This window comes from Hypoxylon trugodes (assembly GCF_022578975.1).
Source record: "Hypoxylon trugodes strain CBS 135444 unplaced genomic scaffold F4822scaffold_5, whole genome shotgun sequence".
In the NCBI taxonomy this organism is placed as follows: Eukaryota; Fungi; Ascomycota; class Sordariomycetes; order Xylariales; family Hypoxylaceae; genus Hypoxylon; species Hypoxylon trugodes.
In genome coordinates this window covers 1840108-1865724 of record NW_026250020.1, presented here as the reverse complement: position 1 = coordinate 1865724, position 25617 = coordinate 1840108, and the positions used below count along the sequence as shown (strand labels likewise).

General features: G+C 47.8%; 6 protein-coding genes across 6 annotated transcripts; 3 read left to right on the top strand and 3 right to left on the bottom strand.

Annotated features, from left to right (window-relative positions):
• Positions 1-1280: 1280 nt before the first annotated feature.
• F4822DRAFT_254740 (actin-like ATPase domain-containing protein) lies at positions 1281-4340 on the bottom strand. Its single transcript, XM_051454498.1, has 5 exons — positions 3856-4340; positions 3066-3665; positions 2752-3003; positions 2151-2682; positions 1281-2010 (listed from the first exon to the last, which is right to left on the bottom strand). Exons 1-5 carry the CDS (start codon positions 4044-4046, stop codon positions 1675-1677), a joined length of 1911 nt encoding a protein of 636 aa, XP_051314507.1. The 5' UTR covers positions 4047-4340; the 3' UTR covers positions 1281-1674.
• A 1505-nt stretch (positions 4341-5845) lies between these two features.
• Positions 5846-8261, bottom strand: F4822DRAFT_429348 (Pkinase-domain-containing protein; the record flags this gene model as incomplete). Its single annotated transcript, XM_051461079.1, has 2 exons — positions 5846-8032; positions 8088-8261. The coding sequence occupies 2 exons, from the start codon at positions 8259-8261 to the stop codon at positions 5846-5848; spliced, it is 2361 nt and encodes a 786-aa protein (XP_051314506.1).
• Positions 8262-13569: 5308 nt separating this feature from the next.
• Positions 13570-15592, top strand: F4822DRAFT_403671 (aquaporin-like protein). The gene is made up of 3 exons (XM_051458147.1): positions 13570-13827; positions 13962-14668; positions 14754-15592. The coding sequence occupies exons 2-3, from the start codon at positions 14034-14036 to the stop codon at positions 15091-15093; spliced, it is 975 nt and encodes a 324-aa protein (XP_051314505.1). The 5' UTR covers positions 13570-13827; positions 13962-14033; the 3' UTR covers positions 15094-15592.
• A 1485-nt stretch (positions 15593-17077) lies between these two features.
• Positions 17078-18422, top strand: F4822DRAFT_443553 (Stc1 domain-containing protein; the record flags this gene model as incomplete). Its single annotated transcript, XM_051463129.1, has 6 exons — positions 17078-17097; positions 17152-17175; positions 17227-17470; positions 17529-17972; positions 18023-18238; positions 18294-18422. The coding sequence occupies 6 exons, from the start codon at positions 17078-17080 to the stop codon at positions 18420-18422; spliced, it is 1077 nt and encodes a 358-aa protein (XP_051314504.1).
• Positions 18423-19454: 1032 nt separating this feature from the next.
• Positions 19455-21767, top strand: F4822DRAFT_429345 (uncharacterized protein; the record flags this gene model as incomplete). The annotated part of the gene is made up of 4 exons (XM_051461078.1): positions 19455-19740; positions 19797-20134; positions 20199-20304; positions 20398-21767. 4 exons carry the CDS (start codon positions 19455-19457, stop codon positions 21765-21767), a joined length of 2100 nt encoding a protein of 699 aa, XP_051314503.1.
• Positions 21768-22443: 676 nt separating this feature from the next.
• Positions 22444-24840, bottom strand: F4822DRAFT_429344 (uncharacterized protein; the record flags this gene model as incomplete). Its single annotated transcript, XM_051461077.1, has 8 exons — positions 22444-22875; positions 22940-23065; positions 23121-23534; positions 23588-23811; positions 23863-24069; positions 24121-24147; positions 24210-24291; positions 24391-24840. The coding sequence occupies 8 exons, from the start codon at positions 24838-24840 to the stop codon at positions 22444-22446; spliced, it is 1962 nt and encodes a 653-aa protein (XP_051314502.1).
• Between the last annotated feature and the right edge of the window lie 777 nt (positions 24841-25617).

Genomic DNA, 25617 nt, shown 5'->3' with positions numbered 1-25617 from the left:
TGCAACGGCTTCGCCTCGCTATTGACCGCCTCGTGGAATTTTCCTAACCAACCACCGGCTTACTTCCCTACACACATTTATTTTCTTTGGTGTTATATGTTTCAATCTAGACGCCCGGTTAATATGGTGATCCAAAAGATCGGCCCCTTATCTGATTCCCATTATGGATATTATGACTAACCAGCCTCGCCTTGAGATAGATAGATGTCTACCTAGGTGGGTAAACATTCACATGTGACACAGTCGTGCGGCGGAGTCCTGTCCGGTCCCAATGGAATGGTAAGGGATTGTCATTCTCGATACGAAGTTTAGATCTAGATCTCTTTAAATTCGTACGTAAGAATATGCGGTTTCCACTTTGTTGTCTCGTTTTTGTGTAGTGTTCGTCTAACCGACGTACTGTGACCCCTTTTGACTTAGTTGTGGGCTTGGTGGATTGGACTAGATGGTTAGTTGCTTGTCCAGACGACGGTATCTCGGCGGGGAATGAAATAGAAATAAATACTTCATAATTAAAGAGAAAATAGTTAGACGATCAAACGACGAGGGTATTTGTTATTTAAGTACACCGACGATATGCAACATTTATATCCGTGCGAAAACATCCCACTTCCCACTTCCCACAACTCCAACCCCAACCCAGCCAGCCTACATACCATAACCTCTCAAATCTACAACGATCACCACTCCACGCCCTTCCATTTACCAATTCATCGGGTGTAAGCCGTAGATCTACCCAAATAATGAATACGGAGTAAGCCGTAGCCGGCCGGCTGTCCGGGACGGAGTTGCGCCAATACGCCAATGCTGACTGGACCAAAAAACGAGGCAACCGGTCGCCTTGTCCTGGGCCTGCTGACAGCAGCGGTTGCCTAACGCAACACATAACAACACCACCACCACTTACCAACCCCCTCTTCTATTCTTCCTTCCTGATTCTATAGATAAAATTGTAACCGCAAAGGGTACATATCCGTACCTACATCCGTACCTGCAACACCCTAGTTCCAGAAAGGAAGAAAGGGAGGAACTTTGCCGCCCCCGGACTAATATATGTACGCAACTTGGGGGCACGGAACATGGACGAATAAGATCCCCAACTTACATCTATACGCATGTTATATCCACAGTGATAACAGCAAAGACCCCGACGGCCGGGCGAATAGGTTCGTGGGGTGGCCCCGGGTTATGCAGGCCAATATTGTCCTACATTGCTCCACCGCTTGTCCTAGACCTTTATAGTCCTTTTCCCCGGCTTCGCTCACCCTACCTCGTACTTTCCTTCCCTTTTCTCTCACAAGGCCTCCCACTACGCGAGATAACGAACATGTCCTACCGACCGTGGGACTCACCACCGTTCCCCAAGAGCCTTTCCTACTAAGGACCAATCCCGACTCGCTACCATGACACCGACCAAAAGACACCCAAACTGAACGTTACAGCGAATGATGAATTCTCATGTTCTTGCTGATCCAATGGCATAGATATACCTAGATACCTATACTATACGGCATCCATGCTCAACACAAAACAGCCATGCCCAATAAGATGCGCCCCATCCCCAGATTTCGATATCGCTAATAATGTAATAACTTCGGCTCATCCAAGAATTTTATCCATCCAGCATTACTCGCTATGCTCTCGCACCGCCAATAGGCTAGGGTATTCTTCCCCTTAATGAAACTCAGCCTCCACCCTACCATACCTAACCCCATCGACCTTCAACTCGAACCCGAGCCCCGCCGAATCGACCGTCATCTCCAGCGTAAAATCCAAATTATCGAATTCGACACCCCTAGTTGTCGTAAGTCGAGTAAATAGACTCCGCGGTACAGCACTCAGGTCCGTTGTTAAGGTACACACATGCGCAAGCTCCTGCTTCGAGTACGCGGCGGGCGGGGTATCCGCCTCGCATGCGATTAGATCGTCTGTGACGACGAGGGATTGACCTGGGCGGAAGTTGCGTGTATAGTGGAAGGCTATGGGAGTCAAGGGGGATATAGCTTCGCCCTAGTATATGTGAGTATGATGGCAAAAATAGATGGCATAGATAGCTTAAGATCAAATATTGTAAACGGGGTTGGTTGTGTGGGTGGCGGGTAGGTGTGGGCCGGAAGAGGCACTGTATCACCAAAAGTCGGATAACTCACCTTGGCTATATGCCACTGCATTCGATCACTAACCATCCACCTCTCCCACAACGGGCTCCAATACCTCTCACTAACACTATGTTTCTCCTCGTCGTATACTGTTGCGTAAGATGTTCCGTAGTGCATACGTGCTTTTCTGCTAATGACCATATTACCTTCGAGACCCCGAAGTACGGCACCACGGACCACTGCCGTCCATGCGTAGACGGGCTGCATAACTTCGATATTACCGTTGCCGTCAAATGCGGCGGCCGTATTCGCATGTGTGGGTCGTTCCGTATATGGCGGTGGGGCAGCACTCGTAAAGTGCCCCTTTAATCGTCGGTATAGGTAATCACTTTGGCCGAAACCACCGACCAAAATGATCCCCGATACAATGCCTCCTTTGGCACGAAGACCGTCTACCTGGCCTTGGACAAGATCACAGACCTCCTTGACGACAGGCTCGAAAATGCCCTTGACCTCTTCAGCTGTCATGACGAGGAAACCGGAGTCGAGTCGCGCCTCTTCATCGTCGGGAAGCCCCGGGAAGCTATGGGCCATGAGCGGGTTAAGTTCGGTGGCATTGGGCTGGATCGAGAGGTTAGTGGGCAGTACTTACGGGACGTTGACCTCTGAATATTCATCTTCATTGAAATTCCTCTTGACGAACTCCTCGAAATATCGAAGACCCATCTGCCAAGTTTTAGCTTTTTTCGTCTTCATCTCCTCGAACCGACTGTGGCCGAGCCGGCTTCGGACGTGTTCTTCGAATCTGTAATTTAGGAAGGCACTTCCGCATAGACCACCCGTACCAACAGCTGACTCTTCCACCTTTAGGGGTTTTAGTGACATGATTTTATATGCAATTAAACTGCGAAGTGAAATTGTTAGTCATTGGATTTGCGGGCGGAAGGGGTCATGGGAGGGGCTAACTCTACTGTTCCACCGCCCGCATCGCATACGATGAAGTTGTCTCCCACGTTGAGATGATTCGGCTGAATGGCCTTGAGAGTATAAACAGCAGCGGCCTCAGGTTCGCTGACCATCTGGATGTCCGCCTGGGCGCCCATACCAGCTCGCTCAGCAGCTTGTAGTGTCGTGTTCTTCGCAGCATCTGACCATACCGCCGGACATGTGAGTACAAAGTCCACATTGGTCGATGCCATAAACGATTCGCCATACCGCCGGGTTAGGGTGCTCATAGTGTGTTTGTAGATCTCAGTGAGGTAGTCGCTAACCGCGTCGACCACGGTTTTGTTGTATTTCTTTAGTTGGGTGGCAGTCTCCTGCGGGCTGACATAAAAGGGCAGTTTCTGAGACCGGTCGAGGAAGAGCTTGATACATCGTAACCGCGACTCCTCGGGCTTGAATTGGAAACCCCATTTTACGTTCGGTGGTGTACCCGAAGGCGCATTGGGTGATAGGTCGTATAATATCTCAGTAGGGACTTTGTCCGATGTGATGCCGTTCCCACCGGGCCATGTCTTAATGATCTCAACATCGTCTGGCGTCGAAGTATATACTGCTGCTACTCTACATCCTCGTTAGCGTACTAGAGTGTCGGATGGTTAAGAAAATATTATTATGTGTATAAATTGGGCAGATGAGATATTCGATCGGTAATAAATGCCCCTGAGGGAATAGGATGGAATAAATAGTATGATGACAGCTCATAATTAAATTGTAAAAAATTCAAATGAAGACGGCGAGGAGCTAAACTCACCCGGAAAACGTGGTGCCAAAGTCAATTCCGACGATAAGGCGGTCATTGACGGTCAAGAGCTCCCGAGCGGGCTCTCGTACGGGGCCATTGACAGCTTCCGTTGAAGACGGCGGGGTATAGTTGGTGAAGTAATTCCTACTAGCCTGATTCCTCAGACTCGTGGACGATCGAATTGGCAGATTGAGGCTCATGATGCTGCCTCTTTTCGAACTGTCCGGTGTTAAAATCCCCACTCAGATATATCATCAACGAGTTGTCTCTAGTCTTGGACGTTGTATGGTCCGGAGTGTGTATAGTATACACACTACCTCCAGTAAAAAAAGAGAGGGTGTAAGCACGGACACGATGCGCAGTAATACAAGATAGCGTTCAAGCCAAGACTTTTAGAGCAACAAAAGAGCGAAAGCCTTCATATAAAAAAGGTCGGGCAACACAAAAAAAAAATAAATATGAGGAATAAAAAAAAAAGTGAGAAGGTAGGTAAATATCAAGGCAGGTAGGCTAGACAGACTTGAAGGCGCCGTGTCGCAGTTGAAGTCGCAGTCGCACAGCCGCTTCAAATGCCCCGGTAATGCACTTGCGGGGTGTGTTGTATCTCTGTATCCTTCTGTATCTGGCTGTAACTCGCTGTATCTCGTCGTATAACCGACCAAACATGAACTACTCGGAATTTAAGTCCACTTCGAGACTATTACATAAGTCAAATTGGCTTTGTACCAGTATATGTCAACTCGAGGTTAACAACACAACAAATAAGAAAATATCGAAATAAATTCGATTATGTCCTTTTTCTCTTATCTGCTGAATGGTCTACTAAATCAAGATTTAAAAACATATCCTGAAGAGAGAGGCAGGATGAATAAAATACGAGAAGGACACCGTCGATCGATTTTATTCTGCTGCCTGAACCAAAGCTGGACAAGTGCATATGTAGTATTCAGAAGGGGAAAATGTAGCTAAGCTGCTAAGGTTAAGGTACCTGGGGCTGACTCGAGAGACTCTACCTCGAGTGAATCTAGTGGACCCGCTCACCCGCTAAGCCGGCTCCCGCCTACAGGTTTCACGTTGGATTTTGTTATTTAGGTGCCTAGATGCATACTTTATCCATGGATTAAGATGTATGTGATGAAGTCACGTCATGAAGCCGAGTAAGGTAGTTTGCTTTTGCTTATGCCTAGCAACGTAAGTCGTACATAACAGACCATTCAATTCAAGACATTATCATCATATTTCAATGTTTCACGAACCCGAAAAGAGGAGTATGTTGAGGTGCGAACCGATTACGGGCTACGCGATGCCCATGTGGTATAAATATTGCCGCGTATATATATACCCATTCCTCCATGTTGTAACACCATATATGACAAACTATTGAGGTGGCAAGCCTCTAGAGATAATATTGTTTGAACTGGAATCCTGCCGGGTCGAGCATCCACCTAAAAATACCAACCGAATGTATGCAAATATCTTTTTTTGTAACTTTGTACAATTGCTGCGCTGAATAGCTCCCCCTCCTTCACGGATACTAGGCGCATCGATCCCCTCGCGACGACTACGCAATACTAGAATTATCTTCCTTTTTCAACCATCGCATGCAAAATAAAGTCAACGTGCCTCGGGCCAACCACATCTAACAAAGGAAATCATCTCGTGTTGGGTCCGAGCCCTTTTAAAACCTTGCAAAGCAAATCTATAGTGGGTATTCTCGAAGGTAAGAAGGCCGGAAAACGCGAAATCAGCCGGCCTAAGCCGCAAACCAGCTGTTGGGGTATTTGAGATTTGAGATCAGGACATCGCAGAATCGAAGTGTCAAATGTCGAAGTGGTGGGCTCCAGATCCATGTACTGAAATCGAGCCAAGATCGCGAACTATGCTGGAAAAAGAGTGCTGCAAGATAAAATGCCGTAGACTCCACAAAACCTCCCAAAAATCAACTCCCAACACCGTGCCATGAGGAACAAGTGATACAACCGCCGCCATTGAAACTATTTTAAATCCTGTTGCTAGCAGCCCAGATGCTCGCAGCCGCCGAAGATGCCCATTCGCTCTCCTCGTACGGGGGAGTCGGCCACTTGTACTGGCTGTCTCTTCCCGTGTTTTTGTGCAAGTCTAATGGCTTAGGAGCTAGAGGTTCGTGTCCATCCCCGAAGAGGACGACATTCCCACTGGCCGACGGCGATGGCGTCGGGTAGGGATTTGACAACCCAAGGTTACTAGCCGATTGTCGGAGATTTGACTTGCCATCCTTCTCGAGTCGTTTCATTGCTCGGTGGGTAGAGTGGAGGACTTCGTCTAACAACTCGTCTTCCTCATCTAACGCATCACCTTGGACACCATGAGCTGCTTGTGCCCTCCTTGTTCTACTAGAAATAGGGCCAGTAGTACGAGCGGCTCCAATAAGATTGTCGACAGATCTAGGCTGTTGATGGGGTAACGAATGGTGTCGTTTTAAGTTGCCACTTGATGCTGCCATGTGAATAGGTGGTGCAGGAGTGCTTGGTTCAGCGTTATGGGGATCCCGTAATGTTCGGTCTAGTGACTCGTAGGTGTCCACCTTTGACGATGGAGTATGCTGCTGGTCAATCACCATTGAGGACCGGTTACTAGCCCAAGGTCCACAGCCTGCCTGAGCCTCTATATCCTCATATGCGGGCGAAACAGGAGTCTGATGTCGACCAGAAAATCTTCTCGCTCGCTTGCGAAGGTGAGAAAAGAAGCTCTCTTTGTGTCCACTCGGGGGCGAGGCGAGTCCACTGTTTCCATTTAGGGCTCGCTCGGCCTGTTGTCTATGCATCTCAGCGTAGTTGTTGGTACTTGATGCTACGGACAATTGTCGACCAATCTTTTTGGCGGTCTTTTCCTCGATCGCAGCTTGATTATAGGATTGGCCGCGATTTGACGCTTGGGCGGTGACTGCATCTGATAAAGGTGAGATAGGCCGGATTGTAGGTAGAATTGGCATGGGAGCAACATTTGACGGACCATTAGTCCACGTTGCTCGTTTACCAGCAGCCGGTCTGGATTTGGCCGCTGCCGCCGCCGCTTCATTTACTTCCGGCGAGTGAATGGGCGAGGGACGAGGTGCCGCCACTATATCCTTCACACTAACTGGAGGGGCTGCGCTCTCGGTATTTTCGTTTCGGCCAATCAACGATTTTCTGAACCAAGAAGGCTTCGACGAGAGGGGGGTGGTCGAGCTGCTGTCTTTTCCACGTGATACATCGGATTGCTTGCGACCTAAGATCCTGGAGGCTGATGACTTGGGCCTTAACGGATCAACCGCGTCGGCGAAGTACTCGTGGGCCAAAGCCTGCGTCGACGTTGGTCGGTTCTTTGGATCCCACATCAAACACCAAGTCACAAATTGACTGAGAGACGCAGGCCACTGAGGCGACTGGAGTATCGTGTCCATGGAGTGCGGCGCCATCTTTGGGAAAGAGAAGCCGAGTTTCCCGGCTAATCGTGTTCCTTCCCTCCAGTCTCCCCCGCCTACTCGAGCCCCCGACTTATTGTACCAGTTCCCAGGGCTACCCATAATCTCACAGACCCTCCAAACCTGATCCACCTCGTTGCCTCCAGGGAAGAGTGGCTTAAGTGTCGCAATTTCAACCGCCATAGCTCCAATGGCCCAAATATCCACCGGTGCAGAGTATTCGCCGGCTCGTAGCAATACCTCTGGTGCACGGTACCATCTAGTCGACACGTAAGTGGTGTATGGGAGTTTAGAATGCGTCTCTCGAGCCAGGCCGAAATCTGCTATCTTCACGGTGTATTGTGGAGGTGTGGAGGGGGGTGTCATTAGCGCAGAGTATCGCCTAAATGAGTTAACAGAATCTTGATGCCCTGATGTCGTGACGAGAATGTTTTCGGGTTTGATGTCCCGATGAAAAAAGTGGTGAGCGTGAATGTGTTCCAGACCTTGCATAATCTGAAACAAAATACTCTTGACGCTTCCATTGTCGAGGCACTTGTGATCCCGAGCTTTCATAAGTTGGTACAAGTTTCCTTCCATGTACTCCATACAGATATGGAGCTTCTTTGTGAAAGGATCCAAGAAGATATCAAGAGCGGGAACCAAATGGCTGTGGGGCGGTAGCGTTCTTAAGAAAACTACTTCCCGAAGCTCGAGACATGGTGTGAAGGACTCGAAAGTTTTCTTCATAGTCTTGATGGCAATCTAGAAAACTAGTTAGTAACACGCCTTATACATCAAACAATTTATCAGTACATACCACCGTGCCTCGGCGAGCCACACTGGCACCGGCAGTCCTCACTCTCGCTAGAGCTACGCTGCCGAAGCTTCCATCTCCTATTTCCTTCAAAACCTCGAATCGATCCTCGAGGGCCATGCCGGCCGAAGCTTGAGGAATCGAAGACCCTCGGTGGGAATCGTGTGTGGCCGTCATGTTAACCATTGCAACAATATGCACCTTAGAGGTATCAATAATCCGTCCTTATTTACCCCAAGCTAAGCCCTACTGATAGAGAGGCGTTCGCCTTCTCATATACAGCTTCGTATCCTCTAGATAGCTCTATTGAAGAGCTACACTGACGTATCGGTTCATTCAGTTCGGTCGAGATCGTCGAGACGGACAGTACGGTTGATAGATCGGAGGATGTCAGGAGTGTTTAATACCGAACGGCGATAGGCGTAGTCGTCGACGAGAAGTTGTAAAGGCACAACACGATCTGACTAGGACGAAAAGAATGGGATAAATGTAGGAGGGGGGTAAGAGAGGAAATGAGCAGGAAGAGATTGGATTAATACGGTAACTTGAATAATTAAAAGGAACAAGGGGTGATGGGAACCAGTATGTCGGGGTGCGGGTCGGCCTATGGTCCAAGCTGATGGATGGAGTAAGGAGAGAGAGCTTCTGGAAATACTGCACACACCCTCCTTGCTAGCCTATTAGAGGTCCCCGTGTCGGATTCAAGGGAGTGACGGATTGACGATTGTCGTTTATTTGTTGAATTAAATAAATAAAATGTGATAAGGAACGTGAGATTTCTGACGGTTGTAGGTTTATTATTAAAAATCTATTCTGTTTTTCTTCCGGTGGTGTTTGTTCTTCCTTGGACAGTATGTAAATGTTCTCTGCGCCGATTGCTGCGATTACCGTTGGTACTGCGATGTGGACCAAGAAACCGCTGTAATTTCAGGTAACGAACCAGGGAGACCTAATAACGGTGAACAGGTGAGGAATCAACGGTACAAAGAGGACTAGGGAAATATGATAGTTGAGAAACTATTCGTCCAGCTTTGTGTCGTCGCGCAATACTGATCGATTCCTTATCCCGCCGTGGAATATGAGCGAAAGTCAGATCATCAAAAAATAATGAAAAGATTGTGAAGAGGAGAGGGAAAAAAATGGAGAGCGAGAAAAAGCGGAAGGGTTAGAGAGAGTGTGTAAGAGAGAATAAGGTAAGAGCGAAAAAAGAGGCACGGGTTGAATTGAACGGTCGGATGGGATGGGATTGGATTGGAATCGAATGAATGGACGAATTGATGGATTGATTGATTGAATGAAGTGATTTCAGAGGTGTTTGACAGGTCCTTTTCCTGCACTAGGGCTAAACGTTACTGTACTGTAACTAAGGCAAAGCTAGAAACGGACCCAGGGACCTTGGGGTACTGTTAGCTCAGCACATTGATCCATTGGTACTTCGACCGGTACCGTTAGCACGTTGAGCATGAAGAAAGTTCCCCGGGAAGCATAAACGACGCCAATTTCGCTAGTCCTCCATGAGCAGATGTCGGGTCGCTCAGAAAATCAGGAGCCAATCTAAGCAATTTGCGTCTAGCTCAGGGCAAAAGCCAGGGGTGCGAAATAGAAAAGGGAAAAAAATTTTAGTGAGTTACAGCTTGGGTGGATTCCCCTTTTTTTAGTTTAATTAGCTATGATCTTATTTTCCCTTTTCGATCATCTTAAAATAAGAAATACCCCAGATGTACCTTCTTCTCATAGCAGCATTCTTAGAGAGAACCATCATTGTACCTATATGCCATGAGGTTCATGTTGAGAGCGAGATAGGTGGTGGTTAGCAAATTGAATAAAAGCACTACCCGGATACGCCGTTGTACATAGTGCGTCTTCGGTCCACTCTTACTATGTAGTTTTAGGGTAATCGGTAACGTTTCCGCCCCCATCAAGTCGCTGGCTTCGCAGAGAATGCTAATGGAAAATCACCCTGGAATGGAACCCGTACATGGTAAAGCGTTTCGGTACTAAGTGTTAAAAAATAAGGGAATAGAGCCAATACACACTGTGTACGTGATTGATAATGTGCAATAAGGCGAAATCTACATCACCCCAGCCCCTTCCCTTTCCCCTACTTGGAATGATCTTGTATTGCTGCGTATGCACTCCAGCAAGCTAATAGTAGAAATCCCACGTGAAGAAATCTCGCTTCTCATTTACTTTCGTACGCATGTCATCTTTTTTGGAGGATGAAAGAGAGAGAAAAAAAAAATTAACCTAGTAAAACTAACATAAGATAAGCATGCAAACAATACAGCTTAGATGAGAATGATTTACTTTGTGCCACTACCTACCCTATTAAGACGTATCATGATGACATAGATATAGGTATACGAAAGATACAAGAGAGGAACATCACCCACCCAGTTGGGAAAATAAAAGACGCGTGGGTTAGGATCTCATCCTGTTTTAGTCAATGCCAACTCAGCACAGAGCACCCGTTTTGCCAGTTCGATAACCCAGTAGTAAACAGCATGGGCTATCGCGTACCCATGACCATACCTCTATTCGACGAATAGTATTTTGGTGGGTTGACCGGGCCCTGTCAGAAGTACACTGGAAAATAAAGCACGGTGTAGGGTCGATAGGTACCGACAAGTACCTAGCCTATGGTTCCCAACCAATAGGTGTGGACAAGGACACCAGCCTGTTTCGTCATACTCGCTATCGTACTTTCATACGCAATATGACTCGCTCTACTTGCTGAGGTCCAGTTCCTAATTCTGCTGCGCCATTTCTAAGCCTGTGGCTATTTCAGAGTAAGACAGTATTCCTTCTCCTCAAGCCTCAAGTAGGATGTGTAAGACGGTCTTACCAACCAACCAACCACTTTGCAGTACGCAGGTGGGAAGAAGAAAAATAAATAATTAAAAAAAGGAAAGGATTGTGTCGGAACGACAGGGTAGTATTTTCGTTGCGTGACTCGTACGACAAACTCGCGAGGAGTGGTTTTAGGTAATCAAGATCGTACCTGCGTAGCCGCGGTCTTGGGAAAAGGAGGCGGGAGACGCGCGACGGGCACACAGAGCGCCCATTGCTTCTAGTTGGGTTCAATCCGACCCGATGCGGAGATATTTGAAAAGAAGGAGGCTGGCTGATTTAAGTCTTAATCACTTCAAAAAAAGAATGAATTGGTCACACCGTCTTTAAAGAGTTGAACGATTGATGCGTAAGGCGTCGATATTCGTCTACATACAGAGAACGTATGTGCGTAAGTGCAGACCCTATCGAGACCTACGGCCAAAAAGGGGAGGCCGAGAAGGTCGAGAAGGTCGAGAAGGTAACTTTGACCCCATTCTGGTTAAGAGTGATGCATGATGCGCAAGGGACTACTGCCCATTTCGAACTGCCAATGGAATCGTTCCTGCCACCAAGCGACGTGGCGCATATTGGATGAAAGCGACCCAATCAACCTAAGCCTTTACAGGCAAAGTCTGGCGCAAGGGACAGACCGCGGGTGAGGCAGGCACCGCCCGTTGGAATCGCCATAACGATGTGGGGACCTCCTGTCAGTATTGAAAAGTACAGACGAAAAAAGCACGTACAAAACTTTAATTCCTACACATTTCTAGCAGCGGTCGGAAGTCTGACACGACAGCACGGGGCATCGAAATATCTCAAACCCCTTATCGATCGACCAAAAGGATGCCGTGCATGGCAAGTGCGCCTTGACATGAAATATCCAGTCAGCCAGCCTAATGTACATAGACGATGTACCACGGACCCTAAGTCCGCACAAGCACGACAAGGTTTGAGAAATACCTTAAACTCGCATAAATGGATACTGCCGTGCGAAATAGGTCTATACCCTTTTGGGAAGAACCCCTGAATTGGAGCGCATGATGATCAGGTACTGGTTACCTCTATCACCTCCATCAGACCCCATATGCCATGCACATAATTGTATGCAGATATTCTGTATCGGGGTACCTAGGACTAGAATTGCCGCTTTTGCCATTAGAGTGTGCTTCTCAGGAAACGCGTACCAAAGTAGAGTTTATTTCTCACGCGTTGGCAGTTTCGACAATCAGAAGGCAGGCAGGCAGGACAGGTCGGGCAACTTTCACCAGACCCTTTACCTTTACCTTTACCTATTAGGCATATTGTCACCATCCATAACATCCTTACCATCCATGCGTTGTTGATGTTGTTTCTCCGCAACAGATTATCTTTTCCGATAAAAGGGTGGTAAATATGTTGTTCTAGATCCAGTCATGATTCGTTCAGAATGCCGGCAATAACGTATACAATCAACAAAAGCAAGATAATGGCATAAACAACCGATCGTGATGCGTATACACCATCTACGTAGTCAGAGGTGCCTCCCAGGCCGGTCTCCCAACTCATGTCGCATATGAATTCAGAAACCACCACATTATATAAAATGTATCGGTAAGGTGGGGAATACTATGCCAATATTAAAATGCTTGTTTAATATCGCAAATGCTTATTGCATATTACTGTAGGTATTCGAAGCGTCGCTCCCGTGCCCTTTTGCAATTCGAAACACAGTTGTGAAGCGCATGAAAGCCCCGGACCCCAAAGGCAGGTTCGCAGACTAACCAGGCTTCGGCACCATCTTCTAGAAGCTCGGGTTCGTTCTTGATCCAGGGGGGCTTCAAGTTGGACCGTGGAGCTTGCGTTTTATCATCCTTGACAGTCGATCTATTACCTCGTGGGGTACTTTTTTTTATCTCATCAGTTCGATCCTTCGTTATGTAGCCAAGCCATGCTATGCTTTTTAATTTTTAATTTTTTTACTCCTAACTAATCCAGCCAGAACCTCAGGGTCTCTAACGGATGACACATTATCGAACTTCCTTTTCTTCTCCCCTCGGTTTTCAGTTCCTAACCGCCACATGAGACTATTGGACTTGTAAGACTTCTAATTTGTAGGCCGGTCAAGTGGCATGAAGCAGTGCTACCGTGGCTTCGTAGCGAACCCTCCGAAACCCCTCTAAGATTCAGCTGAATAGGTATTTGTGGAATACGGGCCGCTCCCGCCCAAATTCTTACACCCGATTGCCTGGAAGTCATGACGTCTATTTACCTAGGTACCAACATACCTCCCTCCAACTTAAAGGGGTGAATTTTGTTGGCGAGCGCGGAAACACACCGATTAATTAGCCTGTTCCCCGGTTTACTCGGAAGACTTTGCACACCATTGTCATGAGATCTACGGTAGATGGGCTTGGAAAACGTGTCGGGGTTGATGTCATAGGCGGACCCCTATGCGATTCATGATCCAACCTAATGACGAGGCTACCCTCGAGTCGCACTCCGCGCTAAGCTAATAGCTGGTGATAACTCGGGGTTCTCGATTGCCGCCGTGAATATTCCCAGACCAGTCAATCATCATTGCGTTATCGAATCGCAAGATTAGTCAGGCATCTATTGATGATGAGACTGTTAAGTATTATTGTCGGGCGTTGTCAATTGATATACTGCGTGATTTCTCGCATCCAATTGCAACCAGCTACCCAATATTGCTGATTCAGGAACCGGGCGGAAACTAAATGTAGTATCCAACCGCTCGGTTACTTACGACTAGGGGGTAAACACCAATGGCACACCTACAGATCCAATTGAAGATTTTCGACGGCCTCTCGTTGAATAAGACTTTTGTCGACATAACCTTGGTATAGTCAATAGTCAAAGTAAGCCATGACACGTACTGTAGAGGACTGGTGCCGCCCTAGAGGAAGCATCAGTCCTGGGATCCAATTAGGTCAAAATATTCATTATAAGAGCCTCATTGTTCCTTGACACATTCGTTTCTCCAATAGATTCAAAGGGAGACAGGTTATGTCTTCCAGGGCATGAAGCAACTCAAGAGCGGCTACTAACCTTGACCTCATCCTTGGATACCTTACTCCGTAGGCTAGGTAACGTCGTACGTACCTTAATCAGACACATACGATGGAGAACACCGACTTCAACACGCATATCCGGCGGCCTTGGGAGCATCCGCAGGATATCGATAATCACTCGGAGAAGTCCAACCGTTTGAAGCTTCTCGATATCCTCCCCCTGCCGATTAAGAACCATATTATCGCGACCATGAGCGAGTTCGCGGGCACCTTCATGTTTCTCCTATTCGCATTTGGAGGTACGAATGCCGTAAACACGAACTTACCGGGCGATACTCCGGCCGATCCAGCGCGCTTGCTGTTTATCTCACTGTGTTTCGGCATGAGTCTCGCCGTCAATGCTTGGGTCTTCTTTCGTATTAGTGGTGGCTTGTTTAATCCAGCCGTGACCCTGGGCATGATGCTGGTTGGCGCCGTGGATTATATTCGGGGTCCACTGGTAATATTGAGCCAGATCCTTGGTGGTATCGCGGCTTCAGCTGTGGTATGGGGTCTTACACCTGGTCCACTGAACGTGGGCACGAGTCTGGGCGGCGGGACTTCGGTCGTGCAGGGTCTGTTCATTGAGATGTTTCTCACGGCCCAATTGGTCTTCACGATATTCATGCTGGCGGCTGAGAAGCATCGCGCAACGTTTATCGCACCCGTCGGTATCGGGTTGTCATTGTTCATTGCCGAGTTGATGTATGTCTCCTCTTACTCCACCAGTATACCCGTAGTCTTCCTTCACCTAACAAGAGACGACGAAACTAACATATCTTCTGAATAGGGGTGTTTATTACACTGGCGGAAGTGTAAACCCAACACGTTCATTCGGACCCAACGTCGTTATGGGTAAATTTCCCCATTATCACTGGATTTATTGGGTTGGCCCCGTCCTCGGTTCGTTGGTCGCATCTGGTTTCTATATCTTCATCAAGGCCCTCGAGTACGAAACTGTGAACCCTCAGCAAGATCAAATCAGCGAAGAACCCGCCGTGTCGAAACCTTCTTCGCGCCAGGTCGAGCATAGAGATCGCTGGGGCGATGAGGGGACTGTGATGTCGGGTAGAAGTAATGCGTCGTATGCTGGCGGACCGAGTATGGAGGCTGCTCGTATTCCAACGTAGGTATTCATGGACTGAGATCGATGAGTTTTATATATACGGTTTCAGCAGGTTCGTTTAGTTGTCATGTTTAGGAGTGGCCATTTCTTTTTAGCGTTTCGCCCAGTTATCAAATTAAATCAAACAACGTGAATATTTCCGTATAATATCATACCGGCCATAAAATCCAAGGCCTCCATTTCCTATAGGTTAATTATAAAAACCACCATATTCCAGATAGACAGGGAACTTCGAAGACATAACTGGGATTAGCCGTATAGAAAACGGCCTGCGCTACAGTGACCGTGGATGTCCAAGAAGCACAAACCAAGAAGGTACTATAGCCATACAGAGCCCGCTAGCAAGGGCAGGCACCTTCGTCACATACGGTACACATCATAGTTATGCCGCCCGGGCTGGATGAGGAAGACCGGACCAATGCGGTACCTCAGCAAGAAATCGGTTTCGGTGTCAGGGACCTGAACAATTTCGGTGAGGGGTACTAATTTGAAGCGCCACTGACCTCAGTAGGTGCGGATATATCTCAAGCTCGTCGGAGTATTAGTATCTCCGGCGTATTTCGAGGCATCCGAAGACTATAAATTTAATGAATCTCAGCCCGAGATAATATGTCTCAGCTAGTTGGACGGCGTCTTTCAAGGTTGGCGCAAGGCTTCTTAGATAACCTTTTCATAAGTTTAGTATACTGACAAGGCCGGTCGCGATGTGCGAATATCTTTAAGTCATGTAGAATGGAGAATTGCAATACCTGGAAATCAATCAATTGAATTCAAATGTGTTACACGAACTGTTCGCTGGTGATATTACATACCTAGGTAAGCTTCTAGTATTATGTAAGCGACGATGATCCCCCCTATTGTTACCCCTATCGTTACCCCTATCCGATAAATATAATCAACATGTTTGGTTATATTCTAATTTCTAAGTCGAAAAACTGTTTGTAGGCCTCCGTACTCCGATGTAGGCGACTATCTGATTTATAAGGTACAAAATGTTTTCGAGTACTTGCTCATCAGACGTGAAAAAGCAAGCTTGGGAAGGTAGGTGCCTACAACAAACATGCGAATCCTGGGATTGATCAATCTCTCCACGGCTATCTAGGTCGTAGCTACCTTATAGATTAGTTAACAGTGTACTCCATTAATATAACTTTAATAATCATTAAGGAAATCAGGTGGGTTATTTTACTTTTCATCCAATCTTTCCATAACCCGAGATCCCATCTACCCAAGTTTACCGAGTTCCATTGAATACTCCCGGATTCAAAATTTATTCCCTCAGAATCCTCGACATTTCATTTCAATAGCAATAACCGGCCTATCTCTCTAAAGCAATAGGGCTTCTAGGTGCGTACATATTATTTCCAAATCATCCTGCTGCAGAAAAAAAGGTATGATAAAAAGCTACCTCGACAACCTTAGCTGCAACCCGTACTTCCTTCCTACTGTTGTCCCTTCTTCAAACTGGCAAGGACCAGTTTCCTCACGTTATCCCGCTATGAGTGGGTCTTCTCCTGCTCCTTCCTCCGAATCTATTTGCTTTCATCACACGCCAAAGTATAGTTTTCACCCATCCTAGCTTCCCTGGAAATTGGGCAGGTTTCACTTTACTTCTATTCTCTCTGCAAAGCTCGCGCCCACCCATTTTTCTAAACATTCCACCGCAGAAAAATATTCTCTACTTCCTTTTGTTCTGAACTAGTCTCATTCGCATCACCTAACCTGCCACTAGACGCACCTGAGCATCCTATTCTTTTATGCACATCTAAGACATCCTCTTCTCTGCCGTGTTTCTTTCTACACTACTACAACGCCTAATAGTCCACCGAGAAGTCAACAGCCTTGACGATTTTTCTCCAACACCTTATCGATTCGGATCGACAGTTTAATCTACGACTTCATCAAAGGGATCGCCGACAATAGAGGGGATCAAGAACTACCATAAGTCGCTTTAGATTCGTAGTACGTCTGTCGTCCCGCTACGCAGGATGGCTCCCTTCGGTCAGCGGTAAGTCTTCGTTGTACATTAATATAATTTGATGATATACTGACGTGAAACTAGCCCGCCCAATGCCATTCCGCATGCGTGAGTGATTGATGTTTTCCCTCGTCTATATCCTACTAAGTTGTCAAATAGGTTCAAGTGCGCGGTTGACGGCCAGTGGCACCCGCCCACCAAGTTTTCGCGGAAGCAGCTTGAGATCTGGCAGAAGCAGAAGAAAAGTCCCAACGATGGCGTCACGCCGGAGAGCGTTAGACTGGTGTGTAAAGATCACAACTCGGGTGGCCCGAAGGCACGAGAGCGCAAGTGCAATGGCCCCTGTGATTTATGGAAGGGAATAGATGCGTTTAGCAAGGCTCAGAGAAATGACCGCGATGCTGTAAGTTTAAATATCCCAACGAGATATTAACTCTTCGCTAACGTATTGTTCATGATAGTGGTGCAAAGAGTGCACCACTTGGAAGACAACTTTCGCTGGCAATGAAATCCCCGATGCGCCCCCGGGAGAGACGATAGCCTCCCAAGATATCGAAGTCCAGACCACAAGCCTCCAGAACCTCCCCCCTAGCCTCGCAGACGACCTTGATCTAGACGAGGTCCAGGTGCCGGATTCTCATTTGGCCTCTTCTACTATGGAGATGCAATCCTTGGAGATGCAGTCCATGGAAATGCGATCTGACGAACTAGAGTCCGCGGAGATGCAGTCCACGGAAATGGAATTCGAGGCTTTGAGCTTGAGTGAAAACCACCCTTGGGCTGATGTGGACGCGGACGACAACGACGATGAGGATATCGGTTTGGTGCTCAACCATGCCATCGGAATGACTCGTGATGTCTCTCGCTATGACGTTGCATATCCCACCACTAGTATTGATGATAGAGTAAGAGTGCCCCCGATAGTCCGTAGATTGTTCCCTCTAATATGATTTAGGTCCCTACCGAGGCTATTTCTACGACGAGCTTGGCTTACAACAACCTCGTCGCGTCCTACCGCCCCAATCGAGGCGGTCCGATAAGTAGTCGGTTGGATAGAGCAGTTAATATTGCTACTCCGAGAACTCCCAAAGGACCCAGCCAGAAGAGTCTGCAGTATGCCATTGCGAGAGAAGAGAAGGATGCGAAAGGCGATGCGCGTTTCCCAAAAATGGTAAGGTCTTCCAATACAACTTTCTCTTGGTGGGAGGAGCTAATAGTTTCTATAGGACAACCGGAGAGTATTCAACATAGCTCCGGAGTATGCGGCCCGACCACCGGGCAACAGCAACCCTGCTCCTACGACAAGGCGTCTGAACAGCCCAGACTCGGATGTTTCGGACTCGGACTCGGATTAGAGTGGTTGGCGGTCATCACCTAAGGCTTAGGGTTGAAGCTGCATCATATCCCGCCTATTACGCTCTAGATAGGGCTACATCTTTCCGACTGGTCTTTCTTAGCTGTTTTTTCTCGTTGCGTCTCTGATTACCTCTGTTCTCACCTCGTATCAACGGGTTTCGCTTTCACACGAAGCTCGCCGTCATGGGAACTCGGATTGAGATAGTATTTCTACACCTATTTAGGTGTCATGATCTTGATCACAAGGTGTGCTCGAGCCACGTCGCACGGTTCTTATGAGGTGGTCAATTCCATTAGTGCCGGCAGTTTTTTCTTTCATGTTCTGTGGCTTATATTCTGTGAACATATCGGCCACGACATTAGTAGCAGCCGAGATACTCTCTACTCTCGATATGTCACCCGATAGTTAAGCCCCTACGGCTAATAGTTATCCCTGTGTTTTTAATAAACTAAGGAAAATTCGGTTTCCTATGATTTGCAACAGTGTGACGATATTGTTCATCTAGTGACGACATGGTGTTGAATCATTTTGATCGAATCTGACCGAAGAAAGCAGGCTACCGAGGTTTTTCATGTCTCTCATTATACCCCCACTCATGAGCCTTCGCTGATCGCCGCGACCGATGAAGAGAACGGTCCCAGCAAGGCATCATCGCTCTATAGCTTCCCGAGAGCGTGACACCGATCATATGTTGTACGTAGCTTCGTCCCGAGCCTCGATGCCTAAAAAGCAGGGATGATCCCCATACGAGATGTTACTCCATCGCCCGGCCTCTGCCAAGAACGAGAATCTCCTACCTGTGACCACCCGCTTGGGGGTTGAAAGTGAGTGGATGGAATGGGGTGCGTGGTGGATAGTGGGTAAGGCAACTCGCATCTGCGATACCTCCGGAGACAAGTGTCTATTCCTGTCCGTTGTTCTGGTTGATATAAGTTGGTTGGTTTTTCTGAAAGTCTCCAAGTTAGGGGGGTTTTTAGTTCTCTATTTTCAAGAACTACTGAAATTTCTTGACCTAGAGTAATAGCCTACGATGACCGCAGGACCCTCGTCGCACGATAGGGTCGACTATCCGAGACACCAGCTTGGCGACCGGGAAACCCAGGGTATACGTGAAGCTGACGCTAGACGTACTGAAGAAGATGATTGTCGATCTGAGCTAGAGGAATATACTTATTCCAAGAAAAATGTTGGCTCTTCATCGGTGCCAGCTAGTCGACAGGATTTGGATGCGCTAACGCCGACTTCGCACCATCGGACAAGGTCGAGCACTAACGAAGCTTTCGCCACCTCTGCTGATGAGGCTCGTAGAGATGAGTGTAAAATCAACTCTTTTACCCCTAATCACCCTATTACATGATTTAACAATAGGTAGTCGAAGCAAACAAAAGATACTCCCTCACTGAGTCTCAGGGGCATCTATCGCCAAACAATTCGGGCTCAGCGACCTCGTCATCTCTCGAAAGCCCTGCTAGTGCTACATTCCCCAGATCCCCTTTGAGCTCGGCGAGTACCGTCGCAGCGGATCCGTCAAAGCCGTCAGTTCGTTTCACTGACCGTGGACCTCCTCGCGGCATCGTGAAGCGGCCCACAGTCTCTAGACAGTCTAGCAGCAATGGGGCGCCCGTGCGGGAGTGGGGAGTCCTCTTCGATGAGGCCGGTTATGCTACCGCCCGGAGCGGACAATTTCTCAGGGGCGTCGCGAGGTATATCGTATGTCACTCTTGAAAGGCGTTGTAGGTGTATATGCCAAAGCTAATGAATTGTGTGGCCGCAGATCGAGGACTTCGCGCCTGAGAGCAGTAATCTCGTCGTGACGCCGGAGAAACTCGTGTTACTGTATTCGAGATATGGTTTAGATTCGGAGTTGTACCCCTTTTTAGGTGAGTGATTCAGTGTACTCCCTTTTTACCTCTTACTTCCTTGCCTGTCATATGTGATACTGTCAGCCCGGCTAACCACCTCGTGTGCTATAGAAATTTTCAATTCTAGAGCCAAAGACTTCTACGATCGCCTTGCCGACTTCTTCAGCGATCTCGATTGCCAGTACCATCTAATACAGCCCGACGCCTACTCTCGGCCGCGTGTTCCAGCGTTGACGCCGACTGGCTTCGCCCAGTATTTCACTCTGTGTATCCTAGCCCATCCGGACGAAGAGTTCCGCCGTCTAGATTGGATCGTGTGCGATGCTCAAATTATGGCTGATGTTCCTTCAGCAAATAACGAAGGACAATTATTCGAGAAACTTCCAAGGCAGCTCATCCGCAGCCAATTCCCCGTCAGACACGACCCCAAGTCAAGAAAAATCTTGGAAGCAGCTTTGGAGGACCTAGCATACGATCTTGGACTTTTAGAAACATCCCGTCCGAAGTCTCCACTAGCAATTATGCCCCCGCCTCCGCCACCTGCGTCAGGGGCGGCTAGTTCCGAGAGGGCCCCTCGGATTCAGCGCTTCGTGAGGAAAGGCGGCCATGTCGTTCCTCTAATCGACGACGATGACCATGACCGTGATAGCTACCGGGAACGTTCCCGGTACGAAGACTCCGGAGATGAATCCGACCGAACTCTCGCTTCGCCGCGAGCTTCAAAAGCCGGTCCCCTGAACAGTACCCTTAAGACTTCGACTGCATCTCTTAGCAATACAGTTAATCGGCCTTACCCCACAACTACATCCGGCGGAACTGCTATATACCCCCATACCCTCGCAAACACGAGCACCAAAACCTACCGCCGTGCGCAAAGCCCGCCTGTAATTCGTGGATACCGCGCCTCGGCCCCAGATGTCAGCAGTAACACATCGCCCACGAGCTACCACCGATCAACGGGGTACGCCCCGGTAGAACGAGAACGTAGGAACGCAATAGTAGACACTAGCCCGACCCACAACCACGGCAGCGGATCCCGGACCGAACTAGGTCCACCGACACCAACGACGCCTACATCCTCCACTATTAGGAGTAGCAGTGGGGCCGCGCTTAGTAAAGCACCCACGCCGAATACGACTACCATGACCTTAGTCTCGTCCACAACCTCCTTACCTTCTGCTACCAATACCGAGCACCACCGGCGCGACTCGCACTCACATTCACGACAGGATAGTTTCGGTAGTACAAGAAGAGCTATCGTAGCCATGAACACGGGTGAAAAGAAACACCATAGCCACGGCCATACTCATACTCATACTCGGAGTAACAGCCACAGTAGCAGTCACAGTCACAAAGATAGGGGACCGACGTGGGAAGAAGTTTTGAAGTCCCAGCCTTCGTCTCCTCATCACCACAGCTCCCATCACAGGACGGGAAGCTCCAGTAGTGGTCATCACTACCGTCACCGTTCAGGCCACTAGGCAAGAGGATTTCTAAAAAGGGGGTAAAAGCAATAATGAACTAGAATATTGAGAATGTGATGAAAAGAGACCAGAGAATTTGCAGAGAAATGAAAAGGGTATAGAGAGGTTTAGGTTTTTAAAAAGTCTTTCGTTGAGTGTACGAGTACGAACTAGCCTCCTGATTAGACTGAACCAGGCTTTCTTTAGTTATTTACTCTCATCTAGCTCTGAATAGACGGGTATCATCAACTTAGAGGAGTATCCTACACTTGCTACTCGCCTAACTAAACGTGAATATAGGTACACTAGAAGTTCGATAGTCTTGACACATAATTTATAGTATAGCTCGTCTGATCTTATACCACACGTAAGTTCATATTGATATTGAAGAGAAATCGGTCAATTGATTTAGTAAGCAGTGGGAAGCTGCGAACAGATTAAGTCTTTTTGTGACGAAATATATAGTTTTTTCAAAATGGGTATCCATAAATAATAAAAGCGAGAGACATCCCCTCAAGGAGCGAATTATGAAGAAGTGTAGGTTATCCAATCTACCAAATTCCCTTTTAGCACCAGTTGACAAGCCAACAAATGCGTTGAATTGCATTCATTGCTGTAGTCCCCATGGTCTACATGTATAAATAAGCGGATAAATGTGTATAATTATGTTCCGGGTAACGTGTATGCGGGACACCTAGACGCGAGCGGTCGCATCGTGGTGCTTCTCCTCAGAGAACTGGTGTTCGGAGTATTCGACCGTCGACAACGCAGTGGGGGGCTTGGGTGCCGGGATGTCGCGACGAAGGATATAGTGGGCGAAGAACCAGACGAATTGATCTGCGCCGTATTTTATGAGGCTGCGCAGTGGGACATCGAATACGGCGTCGAGTTCCTCTAGCGTTTTCTCCTTGGTTTCGGGAAGGAAGAAGAGCACAAGGAAGAATCCAGCGATGTTCCACGCCGCATACCACGAGAAGGCACCTTGAGCAGTCCATGCTTGTACCAACGCGGGCCACGTAAGGGAGATCACTGCATTGAAAAGCCATAGGGTGGCCGTCGCGAGCGACATTCCAATCGGACGAATGTATAGCGGGTACGCTTCGGCACTGTACGTAAATGGAACGGGCTAAAAGAAGCACGGAGTTAGAACCGAAGATAATTCGACTGAGGACTACTCTAGGTGTTCTTACCCCTTCACCAGGCGAATAAACCATGCCATAGAGATAGATACCCAACGCAATACAAGCAATGTGAGCAGTAGTATCTTTTGGAATCCAGAAACTGAAGCCGGTGAAGAACAGGAAGATCGACATCAGCTGCATTAACATATCAGTAACCATAACAATCTTTCGGCCAAAGGAAAAGGCTTACTGGGAAAGTGGTAAGGAGTAGATTTCGCCGACCGAACGTATCAATTGTGTATAACGCGGGTATAGCGAACAAGAAGTTGACAATACCAAATCCAAGCGACGCTACGAGCGAGTTTTGAATTGAGAAACCACCGTCTAGGAAGATTTCAGTCGAGTAGTATGCGATCGCATTGACACCACAGAATTGTTGCATGAACATGACAATCTCTGAAGCGATCATGGCGTTGCGGTTTCGGCGGATGGTGAGGAACTCCTTAATCCTGCTCTGGCCTATGTGCATAGTCTCTTTCTCGGCCTGGAGGAGGGTATCCATGTAAAACAAATCACGAGCGGCTTGGACCTTTTCGAATCGAAGTTGGCTAATGGCCTTGTAGGCATCAGTGTACCTGTTTTTGGTAAGGTACCAACGGGGCGACTATCGTTTGTTAGCGACTTCAAGAAGTTAATAAGAAAACGTGCTTTGCTAACCTCAGGAGTGAAGTACACCATGCAGCAGACGAGGACAGCGGGAATCAAAGCAGAACCCATCATCAAACGCCATCGCAGGCCTATGATACCGGATAAATCAGGGACATTGAAGAAGGCCAAGTCCATCACGTATCCAACCATGATACCGAATGCTGTCCACATTTGCCATTGCATCACCAAGGCGCCTCTTAACTTAGGTGGTGAGCATTCAGCAGCGAAGATGGCTACAAACAATTAGCGTTGAGGTTACCATTCAGAATATTATGGTAACTTACGAGTTGTAGCAGACTTAGGACCAATACCAAAACCGAGAGCAAAACGCGCGATGAACATATGCCACCAAGTGTTCGTAAAAGCTTGCCAGAAGCAAGCCAAAGCCGATATTATGCAAGCGACGAAAACAGTACCGCGACGACCGAATAACTTGTTCATCGGTTCAGTGAGCCAGCAACCAGCGACTGCGCAGCCAATGTAGGGTGCAGCTAGATGTTCATTAGCTTTTTTTCGGAAACAGGCAACGGGAATATATTTACAGTTAACTAAGCCCAAAAGCCATGAATCTGTTTGCACAATGATTAGTTCGATATGTACGGCGCGTAGTATCATGGTGTTTACAGCTCACCTCTCTGAGAGTTAGGATCGTCAATGCCAAACTCCACCTTGTAGAATGACTGTGCTCCGTTGACGACGGTTTCGTCCATTCCCTTGACGCCAACAATTAGTATCAGTTATACCGGAACACTTGTCGCAAATGAAATTCATTTGAAATTGAGATAAAACTACGATGAAAATAAACAACTTACTTGGACAGCAGCACAGAGCGAACAGATGACGATAACGGCGTAAAGCATTGTCGGGTTTGACCATTTGTGTGTAATCTCTCTGTCTAGTACTTCTCTTTCACGAGCAGTAAGACCATCGACAGCATCATACTTGTTCAAATTACCGGCGATCTGAGCGCCTAACCGAAAAGCGCGAATGTCATCTTCGCCAGTGATTCCATGTTTTGCGCAAAACTCCTCGCCTCGCTGGCCTAATTGTTCTGGGGTGAGACCACCGAGAGGATTCTCGAGCTTGGCCGAAGCTTCAAACCGTTGTTTTTGTTCTTCGGTCAGAGCGTTGTCTTTACTGAGCCGATTCTCAATTTCGGCGCGAGACACATCAGAGTTGTCGGACTCCTTTGGGTTCTCGATCTTTTCAACCTTTTCGGTCTTCTCGCCTCCGGTCGGAGGGTCTTGAGGGTTGGAAGCCATAGTCGTTTTAGCCACTAGGCTACGAAGCTTTGTTATCGGGTATTGTTGGTACTCGATTGATCGTCCCTCGGATATAAGAACCCTCTACTCTGGGATCTATGCCACGATAAGCCGTGTGGGGAGAAAGCGGAGGAGAAACACAGACAAAACAAAACAATGGGTGGCTTGATTATGGGGGGAGGGCTTATTATATCGATCGATTGGGCAATACTAAGAAAAACCCCCCGAATAACCGAGACAGCCACCTCGCCGGCACGCGCAACGATACTCCTATATGAGGAGACAGGGCTCTCCTCAGCAGGCTGTGCTTACCTAGTAAAAACGCCTGTCGATCATCGCGTGAGAAGCATACATGAGCGGACGGGATCTCATGTAGCACAACAAGTACACTGACAATACTTCAGTATACCTCGAGCCTCGTTGGATGGAGAGTGCCCAAAGGATTCCCCCGGGATGTAACGACGTCATGTTGTAGTGCTGTATAATGATCCTATTCGTATCAACTGGGGTAGTTTGTAGTCTATGCTGACAAGAGGATAGTATCCACGAAGTACACCAATGGCGGGTGAGTGGTCAGTGATTATCCCGTCGCCAAGGGATTCCTTGCTGGCGCTGCTATCCATCACAGCTTAGCGGCTAGGCCAGTCCGGGGAAATAATGAGGAGGAAGTGACGTAGAGAATCCTAGAACAATGATTTGATGTTCCATACGATGGCTAACAGCAGACACCCAATGACCATTGCTGGCTAACGAGATGGAATTTGGAAGCTGTTTCGG